Source organism: Grampus griseus (assembly GCF_964374135.1).
Source record: "Grampus griseus genome assembly, chromosome: 4".
NCBI lineage: Eukaryota > Metazoa > Chordata > Mammalia > Artiodactyla > Delphinidae > Grampus > Grampus griseus.
Genome location: NC_138997.1, coordinates 114,409,102 through 114,423,925, shown reverse-complemented (window position 1 = coordinate 114,423,925; position 14,824 = coordinate 114,409,102). Strand labels below are relative to the sequence as shown.

General features: G+C 40.4%; 1 protein-coding gene across 1 annotated transcript in view; it reads right to left on the bottom strand.

Annotated features, from left to right (window-relative positions):
* The window catches only part of EGF (epidermal growth factor), a gene marked incomplete at its 5' end in the record, with an annotated part of 93,001 nt that overhangs the window by 51,621 nt on the left and 26,556 nt on the right, over positions 1-14,824 (bottom strand). Inside the window, 2 exons of the mRNA XM_082653868.1 lie at positions 231-356; positions 14,321-14,523. Of these exons, the coding sequence (XP_082509994.1) occupies positions 231-356; positions 14,321-14,523 (329 nt within the window). The remainder of the gene's footprint in view (positions 1-230; positions 357-14,320; positions 14,524-14,824) is intronic.

The following is a 14,824-nucleotide window of genomic DNA, read 5'->3' as shown; positions in this document are numbered from 1 at the left end:
CTGCCTTATATCCATCCCTGAATAGCCTCTGAAAGTATCTGATCTGGGAACACAAGATATAAAGGAGACCTGAAAGTGTTACAGGGGCTTAAAATTGGGGAAAAAATAAAATTGCTTTTCTGGAGGAAAAAAGGAGGCAACTTGAAATTGGTTCCACATGGAGGTTCTGGATTGCCCACGGAAGACCAGCCACTGGCCCAGGTGGGCTGTGTTCGCTCACCACACATTACCTTCACAGTTCTTTCCATCTTGGCTTAAAGCGTATCCCTCTGCACACATGCACACATGGGACTTAGGCTCTTGCCCACACGTGCTGCTTCTGCAGTTACCTTTCCTCAGTTTGCAGAGTTTCTGATCTAAAAGAGAAGGCGGTTAATTTGGAGTGGACGTGTGTTTTGACAGGGGCAGTGCACGATCCCCTCACGGCTCCTAAGAACTCTAATCTTCCCGTGACATCAGCAGGGGTGTTGCCTCACAGAGGTGGCACTGCTCTAGGGTCGAACATTAGCCCAAATCACTCGGCATTCCGAAGCCCATTTATTTCTCTAGTTGTATCTCTCCTACAGTAGCTCTCGGGATAGGACGTCCTAATTACCTGGAGATGTCGTTCCTTGGGTTACGAACACTAAGCACAACTTAATAGCTTTTTCTTTTTGACCTGCTTTTATCAAAAGTATTTATTTATTTAAAAAATAAATAAGGCAATAAACAGAAATGCTGAAAATGAAATATCTGTTTAAGAAGCAAAAAAAGGCTGCAAAATGAAGAACATCTCTTCTTAAGTATAATATTTATAGGTCAGATCTATATATTTATGTTTTTAGGATCATTATGTAAAGAACAACTTCTTTCAGACAGTATATACCACTGCCATATGTCTTATCCACAAGTTTCTGAGTTTATTGCTGCCGGCATTCCATGTGTGACAAGATAGCCCAGGACAAATAGTAAAATCTGCTCAGTAAGGTAGGTGCTTGGATGAAATTAGCCAAATAATACATTGAACAACAGATGGCCAACTTGGTACCTTTGCTTTTCAAAGCCAGAGTCAAGGGCTAAACTAGTAACACATATATCCCTGTTCGAATTTTGTTCCTTCTCAGTTTTGCCAATTTTAATAATGACTTTGTGAAATGCTCTGGAAATACAGAGGTAAGCTTGAATTTGAGGGCAGCTCTCAAGGTGCATGTAGTTATGGAGGCCAGAGCTCTGGCAATAGGTGACGGCAGGGGAAGAGGACCGGGGTCAGGCACCAGGAGACCTGGCATAGCTGAAATCACTGAGAGCCTGTGAGTAAGGGGAGGAGCCCACTAAAAACACAGCCTTGCCGTGAAAGACACAAGAAACAAGCCAGCGAGAGCCTGAGCACAGTAGTGCACGAGGCTGAGACCGTCCCCCATGCAGGTCTGTTTCTCTGGTCTCTGTCTACTTAGAAAGGTGCCCCTCACTCTGACTCTACCCCTTTCCTTCTACTTCAAGTTACTAAACACTTTTCTTGACCGACAAAGCATCACACATTAGAAACGTATTCTTGCTCCCTTGAAAATGTTTCTAATGTACCTTGAGACCACCTGGAGGGCACGTCACCCTCTAGAGATTCTGATTTGATACATCAAGGGAAAGGCTCACTTTTACCGGATTCTGGAATGATTCTGACACTGGAGTCTTTACACCACACTTTGAGAGAGACTGACCTAAAGTACTAACGGAATATCCCACTTTCACCTCAGTTATGTATGCCTCCTTTTAGCTAATCTGTGTTATTTCTTCAGTTATTTTAAACTTGTTTATTCAGATCTCTTGATAGAATTACATGCGCAATTATTTAATACTGTTGGAATATTATCAACTAAGTCAGTTAAGATTTACACTGAATAGTTTTTTTTATAATTAAAAAAAAATTTTTTAAAGTTATTTGTTTTTGGCTGCGTTGGATCTTCGTTGCTGTGCGCGGGCTCTCTCTAGTTGCGGTGGGCAGGGGTTACTCTTCCCCGCGGCGCGCGGGCCCCTCACTGCGGCGGCCCCTCCCGTTGCGGAGCACGGGTTCTAGGGGCACAGCTTCAGTAGTTGTGGCTCGTGGGCTCTAGGGCGCAGGCTCAGTAGTTGTGGTGCACTGGCCTAGCTGCTCCGTGGTATGTGGGATCTTCCCGGACCAGGGAACGAACCCGTATCCCCTGCATTGGCAGGAAGATTCCTATCCGCTCTGCCACCAGGGAAGCCCTACACTGAATAGTTTTTGGATATTGATTCCAAAAATTTTGTTTCTTGTCCACGGTTTTTATGCCAATTATGCATGTTTAGTAACATTGTTTTTCATGTTCCTACATGCTTCACATATCAAAATTTTAATTAAGAAAATTAAAAACAAAATGACCCCAATTTTTAAAGGACTAAAGTCAGAAACTCACAAATGTACTGGAGACAAAATGTACCTAATTCAAATTTCTAAAAAAGAACATGTGATTGTTTTAACTGTATTTTTTATAACGTTTACAAATTAACAACAACAAAAATCCAGAAAGGCCTGATTAATAGCACCTTTTAATAGCCTTTTAATAGCACCAAAGTGCTACTACTTTCTTGAGGTAACCAAAAAGTGAGAGATTATGCTTCCTGTAAATATCCCTTATAAAAATCTTTCCAAACCCAGTATGATAGACGACCACTGCATTAAGAATTGGGGAAACTGAGTTCTGCCTTTTACATAAAATCACCTTATCCCTTTGACTTCAGTTTCCGTGAAATAAAAGTGTTGAAGTAGATATTCTCTGAGATCCCTCACTTAAAAATATATGGTTCTATACAGAATCAAATGTTTGTTGTAAATTCCTCTAAATTTATACCTCTAAAGATTCTCAAACCTTAATACCTGCTTATGATATGTTAATGGAGATTCAAACTGACTTATGGAGAAAACAATTAGTGTCTAGGGTACAGGAGATTGCTCTGTTCTTCATCTAGATCCAATGTTATTTATCTTTCTTTGTACTTTTCTACAACCTCTTACCTGTTCTTCTGTGTGTTCTTATTATCAACATCATCATAATTCTATATATACATGTACATTAATCAGTAAGCTTTTGAGGATAAAGCATGCATCCCATTCCCATTCATAGTCCCAATAGCACCTAACCTGGTGCCTTTTACAACACAGGGGTGCTACAAACATCTGGAATACATGCACAAAAACCTGTGATCATGAAACCTGCAACTTAACTCCTTTATTTGGTTTCTCCTTGAATTTCCAGTCAACCTCAGAGTTAGAACTCAAATAGATGGTCAGTATTCTTTCCACTATCCCATACTGATGATGGCTTTAATGATACTTATTAACAACATACATTACTATTCAATGATGAACATAGGCAGGAAAGCAATCACTATTCGTCTCTGAATGGCTGTGCTGATGATGTGACCCCAATTCAGACACTAAACACTTAAAAGGTCATTTTAGGAAGAGGCAAAACATAGAGGATTGAGGGCTGTATTTTGTTTAATCTCCTTAATCTGCTGTTCTTTAGCTTCAAATGAGGCTGGAAGCTAGCACTCAGAATGCTGCTGCTGACCTCAGATAACCCCCCTCCCAGAGCCCAGCAGTGGAGCCTAATAACCTTTGAGATCAAATTAAAGCCCCTAAATCATGGAGTTGAATGTCCACCACCAACTGCGCCTTCAATAACTGCCCAACTCACAAGCTCTCAGGAGCTTTGCTATAGCCAAGCAAACGATAGATTTCACCCGGGCGCACTTCTGAAACAACACACGTGGGATTCCTGAGCCTGCTTCTTTCCGCTGACCACACCTTTCTCTCTACCTCAAATTCAATGTCAGACTCACCTCATCAACAAAGCCTTTCTAGTCTCTTCCATTTGAACCCATTCACTTGAATCATTCTTTTAACTAAATATTTAGCACCCCCAATAGTTAAAAATTTGAATAACATTTTATAAAGCATTTACGTTATCACATGTAATTTTTATAACAAGCCCTTGAGCTACGCAGAGTAATTGTTGTCTTCCATTTTACAGATTAGGAAATAGTATCTTAAGGATCACATATAGGTAATAAGGGGTAGGGGTGGGACTCCAGCTCAAGTCTTCAATGACAGACCTCACCTCTTTAAGGTATATAATATGTGTGTTTGTGTATACGTATATACTTATGTATATATATAAAATATAATTATGGGTTTTTATAGAAATATATATATTTATATTATTCATATTATATATTAATATAGACCATTGTATACTGATACATAATAAAGTTAATATATTAACATATTAATATGTTATGCTATATACTTTATGTATAATAAAATATATAAATTATATATACAATATATTTTTCTATAAATGTCTATGATTTTTGTTTTATTTATTTATTGTCTTTTTCATTAGTGAGTTCCCTGAATAAATGACTCCCTCACCTTCCCCAAAAAACTTCCCAAACTGTGTAATATAGAAGTTTATTCTTCTTTGTTAATAGAAAATAAGAAGGAAGAAACGAGAATGGTTATTCTGTGCTATTGGAATTCCTAATTATAGTTTAAAAAAAAAATCACTTAGCCAGAACTTAGCTACTTGGTATCCTTATCCATCTAAACCTAAGAATCAGAAAGTAAAGAAATAGAGACTTCCCTGGTGGTCCAGTGGTTAAGACTTCTCCTTCCAATGCAGGGGGTGTGGGTTTGATCCTGGTCAGGGAGCTAAGATCCCACATGCATCAGTGGCCAAAAAGACAACACATAAAACAGAAGCAATATTGTAACAAATTCGGTAAAGATTTTTAAAAATGGACCACTTAAAAAAAATGTTAAAAACAAAAAGAAAGTAAACAAATCAACAGCCTCTGAGCAGTTAAAAAATAAATGCCTTTTACTCTCAGATGCAACCCTCAGGCCCACTCAGTCTTTCCTTATTTCAGACCTATTTCTGAGGAGCTTGGCCAGTCCACAGCATGAAGATGCAAACACAAGGTGTGGAGGCCTCTGCTCCCATTGTTACCACCCCCATCTGCAGTGCATTCCCCCCTAGCAGGAGTGGCTACATGATTCCGATGTTCTTTCTTGCTGAGCCCAGACACAGCCTCAGCGCAGCATTCCAGACCACCAAGGGTTAGTTACTGGTCATCTTTCCCACAACTAGAAGCCTTATCTCAGGGCTCCTCCTGGAGAAAGACGGCATAATCTGAGTGTGAAAATGATAATAACTGCAATGAATAAAAACATTTCAAATATTTTTTACATCCTTGAATTTATAAAGATGCTTTTTTTAAAAGAAGGTCACCTCTGGAGGATACACTAACCCTTTATTCTGAAAACAGATAAATTAAGGGAAAGATTAAATCAAGCATTTAATTTACCTTTCCTATAAAAGATGCTCCTCAGGGAAATCATAGAGCTGATGTGGAAAAGTTATTCAACTAATAAGCAATGATAGAATTAGAATGTCATTACTTCAAACCTCTAACGAAAAAATGCCTCTAAGCAATGACAATTAATAACTTGTAACGCCATTACACAAAAGGCTGATAGGAAACACTATAATGGACAGACCAGGCTGGCAACACCTGAACCACTGATGAATCTTGAACATCACAAAAAGAATGGAGACCCAGCCACTACATGCCCTCTGGCGTGGTCACTAGGAAGCATGCGGTACTACCCGCAGTACCACCTATAAAGTACTCTTGCAAAAAATCTGAATCTGATAAGGCTTCTAGGCTAAAACTACCAGTGTATAGGAAAAACAGAATCATGTTAAATGACACCACGGGGATAGAATCTGAAAAATCCAGAATGTGAGAAATTCTAAGGGACAAATGATCTGGGTTCCTCAACAAATGAATGGCAGGAAAAAGTCTCAAACTAAAGAGTCCAGAGCCAGGCATATGGAAACCAGCAAGAAGCAAGAGACAACAGCAAGAAAGATAGAAAATTGATAAAGAGCCATTCCAAGTATTTAAAAGGCACTTCCCATGGCAGCCATTTGGTGTCAGGGCAAACCTGCGTTAAAAACCCAGTTTTGGGCTTCCCTGGTGGCACAGTGGTTAAGAATCCGCCTGCCAATGCAGGGGACACGGGTTCGAGCCCTGGTCCGGGAAGATCCTACATGCCGTGGAGCAACTAAGCCCATGCACCACAACTACTGAGCCTGAGCTCTAGAGCCTGCAAGCCACAACTACTGAGCCCACGTGCCACAACTACTGAAGCCTGCATGCCTAGAGCCCGTGCTCCACAACAAGAGAAGCCACCACAATGAGAAGCCTGCGCACCGCAATGAAGAGTAGCCCCTGCTCAACGCAACTAGAGAAAGCCCATGTGCAGCAACAGACCTAACGCAGCCAAAAGTAATTAATTAATTAATTTTTTAAAAAACCCAGCTTTGCCTCAAATCAGTCCTATTCTTGCCCCAATGACGTGTATCTTTGTAAATGTGACCCTCATCATTGAGAAAATGTCAATAACTAGAAATATGTTAGGAAGTACAGAAATCCATAATTTGCTAAGATTTCTGTAATAAACAACAGAGCTTTGGGTGTTTGAACTGATAATTTAAACTAGATGAAAACAGAATATAAGTGTAGATGAGGATATGGAGAGATTGGAATCCTTGTGCACTGTTGGTGTAAATGTAAACTAGTACAGCCTCTGTGGAAAACAGTATAATGGGCCTTCAAAAAATTAAAAGTAAAATTACCGTATGATCCAACAATTCACTTCTGAGTATATGTTCAAAAGAATTAAAAGCAGCATCTCAAAAAGATATTTGCAGACCCATGTTTGTAGCAGCATTATTCCCAATAGCTAAAACATGGAAGCAACCCAAGTGTTTATCAAAGGAGAAACAGATAAGCAAAATGTGATATACACATGCAGTGGGTTATTATTCAGCCTTAAAAAGAAAAGAAATTCTGACACATGCTACAAAACAGATGTATCTTGAGGACATTATGCTGAGTGAAATAAACAAGTCACAAAAAGAGGAATATTGTATGATTACACTTATATGAGGTCGTTAGAGTAGTAGTCAAAATCACAGAGACAGAAAGGAGAATGGTGGTTGCCAGGGGCTGAGGACAGGCAGAAGTGGGGAGTTCTCATTTAATGGGTGTAGAGTTTCAGTTTTACAAGATGATAAGATTTATGGAGATTAATGGTGGTGATGGTTGCACAAGAACTGTGAATGTACTTAATGCCACCTAACTGTACACTTAAATATGGCTAAGATGATAAATTTTATGTCATGGGTACTTTACCACAATATTTACATTTTAAGAAAAACTTATGTGAAAATAATATTCATATATCTAGGATGATTCTTTTCTAGAAGTATCAAAAAAACCAAGGTTTTACAGTAGAAACCCCAACAATGACGTAATCAAAGTGAATTAGAGTCCCACCTGGGCAGTTTTAGCTACACTAGTCACTTCCAGAAGCAGGTACATTTCTAGGTGGAGACAGTTCTCCTTCAGGAACGCTCAGAATTAAAGAAATTCAGCAACATTTTTCTGCATGAAATGAATGCAAAGTATTTTAAACAGTGTTGATGACAGATGTGCTTCATTTTCCAAAGAAGACGCTTTTGAAATTCTCTTATGAGCTTAAAACTGGAATCTACATTTTAAAGAATCACAGAAGAAAGCAAAATTGTTTGCACCTTTTACAAAAGAACATCTGCGAGCAGTAAAACTATAGTTGCAAATTCTCTAAATGTTGAGCTTGAAATAATGCCATTAACACTGTATACAAAGAAGTTCCCACACCGGCTCTGAGATTCATACACAGTCTGCCTTTTGTATCCATGAGTTGCACATCTGCATATTCAACCAACCGTGGATCAAAAATATTCTTTAAAACAATTCCAGAAAGTTTCAAAAAACAAAATTTGAATTTGCCTTGTGCCAGAGACTGTTTACATAGTATTTACAATTATTTACATAGTATTTATATTGTGTTAGGTATGATAAGTAATCTAGAGATGATTTAAAGTACAAGGAAGGACGTTAGGTAATATGCAAATACTACACTCTTTTATAAGGGACTAGTGCACGCTCGGATTTTGGTATTGGCCAGAGTCCGAACAAATCCCCGTGGATACTGAGGGACAGCTCTAACAGTATAGGCGTCAGGGCAGCCAGGAGAACACTGTTGCCTAATAAGTTAAATCATGACAACAAAAATGTGAGATCAACTCTGTGTCTCTTTTCAGAGCGCCAGAGGAGGAGTGTGTGCGCGCGTGTGTGTGTGTGTGTGTGTATGCTTGTGTGTGTGTGACTGAGAGAGACAAAGAGAGAGACGGAGAGAGAGAGAGATTGATTTTCTGAGTTCCTGAAGTGGAAAAAAATTTTAAAAGAGAAAAAAAATAAGGTTTGGGCCCCATAATCTGTGCAAACTGAAGCTTTTAACCACCAGCAGGCCATGGATAGACAAGAATATGCCAAATGACAGCTTATCCCAAAACAATTAAGGCAAACCTAATATAGGAAACTATAGACAATAGTGAGAGGGTAGCTGGGGAGGCAGCATGGCGTCAGTCTGCCTGAGTTCAAATCTCAGGTCTACCCCAGTGTGACCTTGAACAAGCGACTGTGACATCTCTGAACCTCAGCTTTGTAATCTATAAAATGGTACTAATAATCACACTTAATTTGTAGGGTTGTTGTGGAGATTAAATGAGATAATGTAGGAGAAGCCCAGACCAGATCATTCTGCACCCAGTCAACGGTCATGACTATTATTTCTAAGAGCAATACAACCTGTGCCATTTTTCTATTTCCTACGCAGCAGCCCATGTGACTCCCAAATCTATTACTTCTAGCCCAGACCTTTTTCCTGAAACCTAGACCACTTAATGAAAAGAAAGAAGAAAAAGACTGAAGCATAAAAGAGTCTAAAAGACTCTGAAAAAGACTCTCCTTAGAGTTAAGCTCCAAAGATCTGCTGCAGAGGAAACTGATTTAAAACACTTGGATTTATTCATAACTATACAAAAGGGAGCAGGCTCGCTGAACACTGTCTGGCCAAGGGCAGGGGCTTACAACATGGAAGAAAGGCAACACGTATTCAGATATTAAATATCTTTGGAACTTGTTCCTCGTGGTATTATTTAGCAGGGAGAGGGTACCAAAGGGTGTTTTTCTCAGTCTTTTTTTTTTTTCCAACTGTGGTTTATTAAATGTCCTCTAGGCACTGGGAGTACAATGGAGAGTTGTATTCTGTGTCCTCATAGGACAAAGGAAGTTGAGGAAGACAGACGATTATGGCAAAACATGATAAGTGCCCTGTGACAGGGGAAATCTGCTATTTTCTGCAAATAGCTACTGAGGCTCTGAGGTCAGGGAAAGTGTTCCTGAAAGAAGTGATATTGGAGCTGTTTCTCAGAGGATGAAGAGTAAGCCACTGCCGAGAATTAGAAAGAGTGCTTCCAGGGAGCTCCCTGGTGGCCTTGTGGTTAGGATTCAGGGCTTTCACCGCCATGGCCCAGGTTCAATCCCTGGTCGAGGAACTGAGAGCCGCAAGCCGTGCAGCCAAAAAAAAAAAAAAGAAAGAGCGTTCCAGAACATGCCGAAAGGCTGGGGTAAAGAGCAAGCGTGCCTCCCTGGAGGAAATCAAATCTTTGAGGATGGCTGCAGCCCAGACTTTAATGCAGAAAATGGTGAGAGTGGAAGCTGAGGAATGAACGGGGTACCCCGTGAACCAGTTAGATACAAAGACTGGGTTTTATTATTGGCAATTGAGAGTTGACAACTGATTTTAACCCAGGAACGACACGATTGGGTTCTTTGTTTTGAAGGGTTATACTCCCTGCAGCATGGCAAAGGGAGGTGGGGGACACGAATGAAGTGGGCACCAGGGATGGAGAGCTCTGAGAGGGGCCCAAGTGGTTAGATGGTAGGTAGTAGAATTGTCAGGAGCTGGAGACTGATTTCATGGTGTTGGAACGAGAAGGAGGGAGGAAAGGGCAACTCCTAGATTTCTGCCTGTCGAGGTGGAGGTAGAATGCTACTCACCAAAGTAGGGACACTGGAGGGAGAGAAGCTGGGGAGAAGGGAGGGGAAAGTGAGTGGGTCAGTTATTTCCTTTGCTCCTGAAGCACTTGCAAGAAATCCAAGTAGAAATGCTCAGAAGGCAGGTGAACATGTGGGCCTTGAGAAGGAGACTTGTGCTGAGCCTGAATGTGTACATCCGACGTGGCCCCAGCAGGACCCTGATCCTGGAGGAAGCAGACTGCAAGAGAAGGCACCAGAGTGACCACTCTCAGGAAATAGGTCAGAATCACCAGAAAACCAGCCTGATGCTGAAACTGTGGCTCTACTACCTCGACTTGGGCTCATCAATCTGCATCGAACTCCTCTATAACCAGCCAATCCCAATGGACAAGCCGTGGACAAACAAGGACTTGTTTAAACTGATACATTACTCTTCCTGGTGGAGCTCTGTGGCTTTGCCTTTGTAAGCCCCACCCTTGCCCTTGGTCTTCATCAGGGCTGCTCCCTTTTGTATATTATGAATAAATCCCCAATGTTTGAAATCACTTTTTTCTGCAGCTTAGCTCTCACTGTGCCTCAGGTTACCGCCCCCCACTTCATTTGTCTATATCTCAAGAAAGAGGTCTGGACTAAAAATAATATATTCAGGAGTCAAACAGGCTACTGCATAGGAAATAAAATAGAAAAATGCCACAGGTTATACGGCCCTTAGAGATTAACAGTGCACAGAACCGTCTGAGTGGTTCTGAGAAATCACTTGAGAAAAAATCAACCTGCTTAACTTTATTTAACCCAGTCTGTCTGAATCATCTGACCCTAAAATGCTTCTTCCTTCCAAATAACCCTTACAGAACTAGTGTTTGGAGAACATTTTGATAAATGATAGTTTAGGCATTTTTCATGAGGTAAGTTTTTTGGTCCTCTTATTTGTATAAATACATATATTTTATAACAAAAATAATATCAACCAAGTTACATGATTTTTCTCAGCTATCTCCTCACTGAAGTAGTCTCACTACTAAATGCCTTGCAAACCAAGGTACTACTACTGTTCACTTTGCCAGAAGAGCTACAATTGTAAGCCTATTCTTCAGCAGGAATTAACCAGCCTCCAGAAAAGTACATCTTTTTTTTTTTTTTTGGCCTGATACGCGGGCCTCTCACCACTGTGGCCTCTCCCATCGCGGAGCACAGGCTCCAGACGCGCAGGCTCAGCGGCCATGGCTCACAGGCCCAGCCACTCCGCGGCATGTGGGATCTTCCCGGACCGGGGCACGAACCCGCGTCCCCTGAACCGGCAGGCAGACTCTCAACCACTGCGCCACCAGGGAAGCCCAGAAGTACATCTTTAAATGTGAAGGCTATCAGGTACTTTGAGAATCTGATGGAAGTTAGGTACCATCTCCCTAGAGGGACAATTGCATATCTTCATCTAACATATACAATCAAGGGCTTCACAACCCTAAATCTCAGGTGAAGAATTTCTGCTGTACATGGCACTAAAACAATTTAAACCTATTTGATGATAGTCAAAGTAACAGTGCTCTTGAAATCAAAAGTCCTTTGCACTTGGACCTCCTATGAAGCCCATCCTTTGATCAATAACTAAAGCCAGTATCTCCAGTGCCAACTGCCTTCTAGATTCCAGGTTTGCCTGTAGCTCTGCCGCTGGCACCGTCTTTCCAATCAAACTCTATTATTTGCCACATTGTTCTATAGTGCATCATTGTAGATTTTCTCCTGAAATTCATGCTTTCAATATCCTATTTGAACTCCCCATCAAAGAGGCCAAGTAATAGTGAAGGACTCTGAAGAGCTTACCTGTTTATGGTAGAAAGAACACTAAACTGACAGACAGGAATTTTTTCCAGAATCCATCATTTACAAGGTGTGTAATCCTGGAAAAGTCACTCTATTTCTCTAGGCTTCATATTTTTCAATTATGAAATGAGTACAATAATTGAGGACCTTTCTGTCTCACAATGTTGCTGTGAGAAACCAATATGATAATGTCCAAGAAAATACTTTGGAAATTATGAGGTTACATATAAATGTAAGAGATAGTGATGATGATGATGATATCTCTAACTACTGTGAATGAGACCAATAATTATTTATTCATAGTATTATAGTTGTTGGTTCTAATTTTATTGTGAGTCATCACCACTTGGACAATAAGTTGTATCTGACCTTCAGTCGAAATTTCCCATGTAAGGTAACTGGCAGTATATCAGATGCTCTGCCTTTATGTGTGGAATATGGTCACCATCTATTCTCTAGTCTTGCTACTTCGTTGTTGTTCTTTAATGCTGTGCTCAAGCCACAGTTGAATTGTTTACCACAACTCTTGCTTTTTAAATTCAAATAAGTGAGTTAAAAAAAATAACTTGCCTGAACAAATGCTTCATCTCTAAGAATTTGTCCTTGCAGTTTCTCATCTCTTGCATTGAAAGTATAGTCATTACACAAGTGAAATTATAGTTTCTATCTAAGTTTTTTAAAGAAATAGATTAAAAGCATTTGTACTATTAGTTACCTGCCTGAGGATATAAGAAATAACAATGTCAATTCCCCCTAGCTTCTAACCTCCCTTTGACAGTCTCACGCCTGTTCTCTGTTCAGTCCCTTCAGCTCTCTTCAGGAGCTAAGTCGAGGGCAGGTGCAAACCCATTTATATGCTAATTGTGGGAGGGACTTATAGTCCCTACCATGTCCCACATTATTACCAAATCCTAGTGGCATCCGACAGGTAGAAAGGAGAGAAAACAAACAATTCCATCTTTATTTTGGAAACTCACAAGGCTAGTTGCAGATGAAATTAAATATATTTTAAAGCCCTCTTGAAATAAAATGTTTACATAAAGGCAGATGTTAGTGTAACATAATTTATGTGGTATATAAGCCATATCAAGACAGCCTACCTAAAAGAGTGATTATATGTAAAGGAATTTGTATGTCTGTTAGCATAACTGATGTCATCTTGGTCCCTTACAGTTTCTCCTGTCCTTCTGCTGACCCTACCCAGGACTGTGCTGTGCAGTGAATCACTTCTCTGTCATCAAGGGCTTTGTAGGTAATAATCATAAGGACCAGGTAGCCTCTATACTCTTTTAGTCCCCAAACAATGATGAAAACCTTCCCTGACATATTCCTGGTACCCATGAGTCTAGTGACCCATTCATAAACATTGTTTCCAAGCACGTACCCCCATACCCCAGGTTAACTATAAAATTGCCCCAGTGGCCCCTCGGCAGTGCAGAGTACAGCTGTGAATGCTTCCAGATCGTTGTCTGCCCAATTCCAATCCCACCCTGTAAGTTACTCTATAATAAATCAATCCACTGATTATACGGAGCTGCCTGCCTCATTTTTTGGTTTTAAGATGCTTCCTCAGTTCAGTGGGCACTTTTCGTTCCCTTCGTCCTTCAACAGAATTCAGAGAAGACTGCATTTGAATGTAGAAATTTGGAACTATGACTAGATTCAGTTAATCCATTTATTTTACTAATTCTTTATAAATAAATAAATAACCACTGAATATAGGGTGGTTTACATCAATCTGTCCATCCATCCATCTGTCAGATACGGTCCCTGCATGCATGGCATTTATAATCAAGTGGGAGAGAAAATCAAAAAGAAAGCAAAGTGGTATGTAATTCCACGTTTGATGAGTTCAGTGAATATCTATTGAGAGAAAGATAGGAGGTGAAGGGGCCTACTTTGCTCGGAGGACCAGAGAAGGCCTACCTGAGGACAAGACAGTTAAGCTCAGAACTGGAGAGAAGTCTAGGCAGAGAGAAGAGTGACTGCAAAATCCCGAAGGTATGAAAGAGCTTGGCATGTCTGAAGAACTCCAGGAAGACTTGTGTTAGAGTCCAGTGAGGGGAGGAGGAAAAGATGCTGGATCAAATTGGTCAAATACTGATAGGCCTGGTTAAATGTTAAATTTCGATCTAAATGCAAAGGAAAGCTGTTGAAAGATTTTAAGCAGGGGGGGTTAACAGATCAGATTTACTATGTAAAGGCAAGAGGAGAAAACAGAAAGATTAATTAAGCAGCTGCTACAATAGGCCAGACAAGATATGCTGGCTGTTTGGACTATGGTGGTGGCAGCTCGGGGCGGGGGTGGGGGTGGGGGTGGGGGTGGGGCGGGGGGAGTAGACATTTGAGATGTATTTAGGAGGTAGAATGGAAAGGATTTGGCGGTACATTGGAAATTGAGGGTGAGGCAGTGGGAGAAATCAAGGATGACTCCTAAGTATCTATCTTGAGCAAGTAGGCAGTTGGGGACCATGCCAGACTCTGTTTGAGGTCAAAGATGACTCACCAGGTGCCCAAGGATCACCCTCTGCCTTGGGCTGTACGAGCGGATGCACTACTTTAATTCCACCAGGTGGTACAAATGATGGACTGAGGTTAATTTTAACCATATTCTTCCCAGTGTACTTGTTAGCTATCCAAATTGTCTTCTTTTTCCATGTTGAATAGAAAATACGATCACCAAAAAGGGACATCGCAAAAATATTGTGCCTAAAAACAATAGGAAAAACACATAAAGAATGGCAGAACATTTCTTCTGGGCTTATTAGAGTTTCACTTCATTTCAATTTATTGTCTGAATTTTAATCACCTACGTTTTCAATTGTTTCTCATTTAGGGTTAGAAACAGACATTAAGTTTAAATTTTTCTTTATGTAGCCATAATCTGAATTAATAGGATACGATTTTTAGCTCCAGATCCATTCTCATTATTTTGCCTCTCAGCACATAAGTGTGGTGAAAATAAAATAGGGAAGAAAACAGGAACAGGATAAGAGTGGACTTCAGGGCT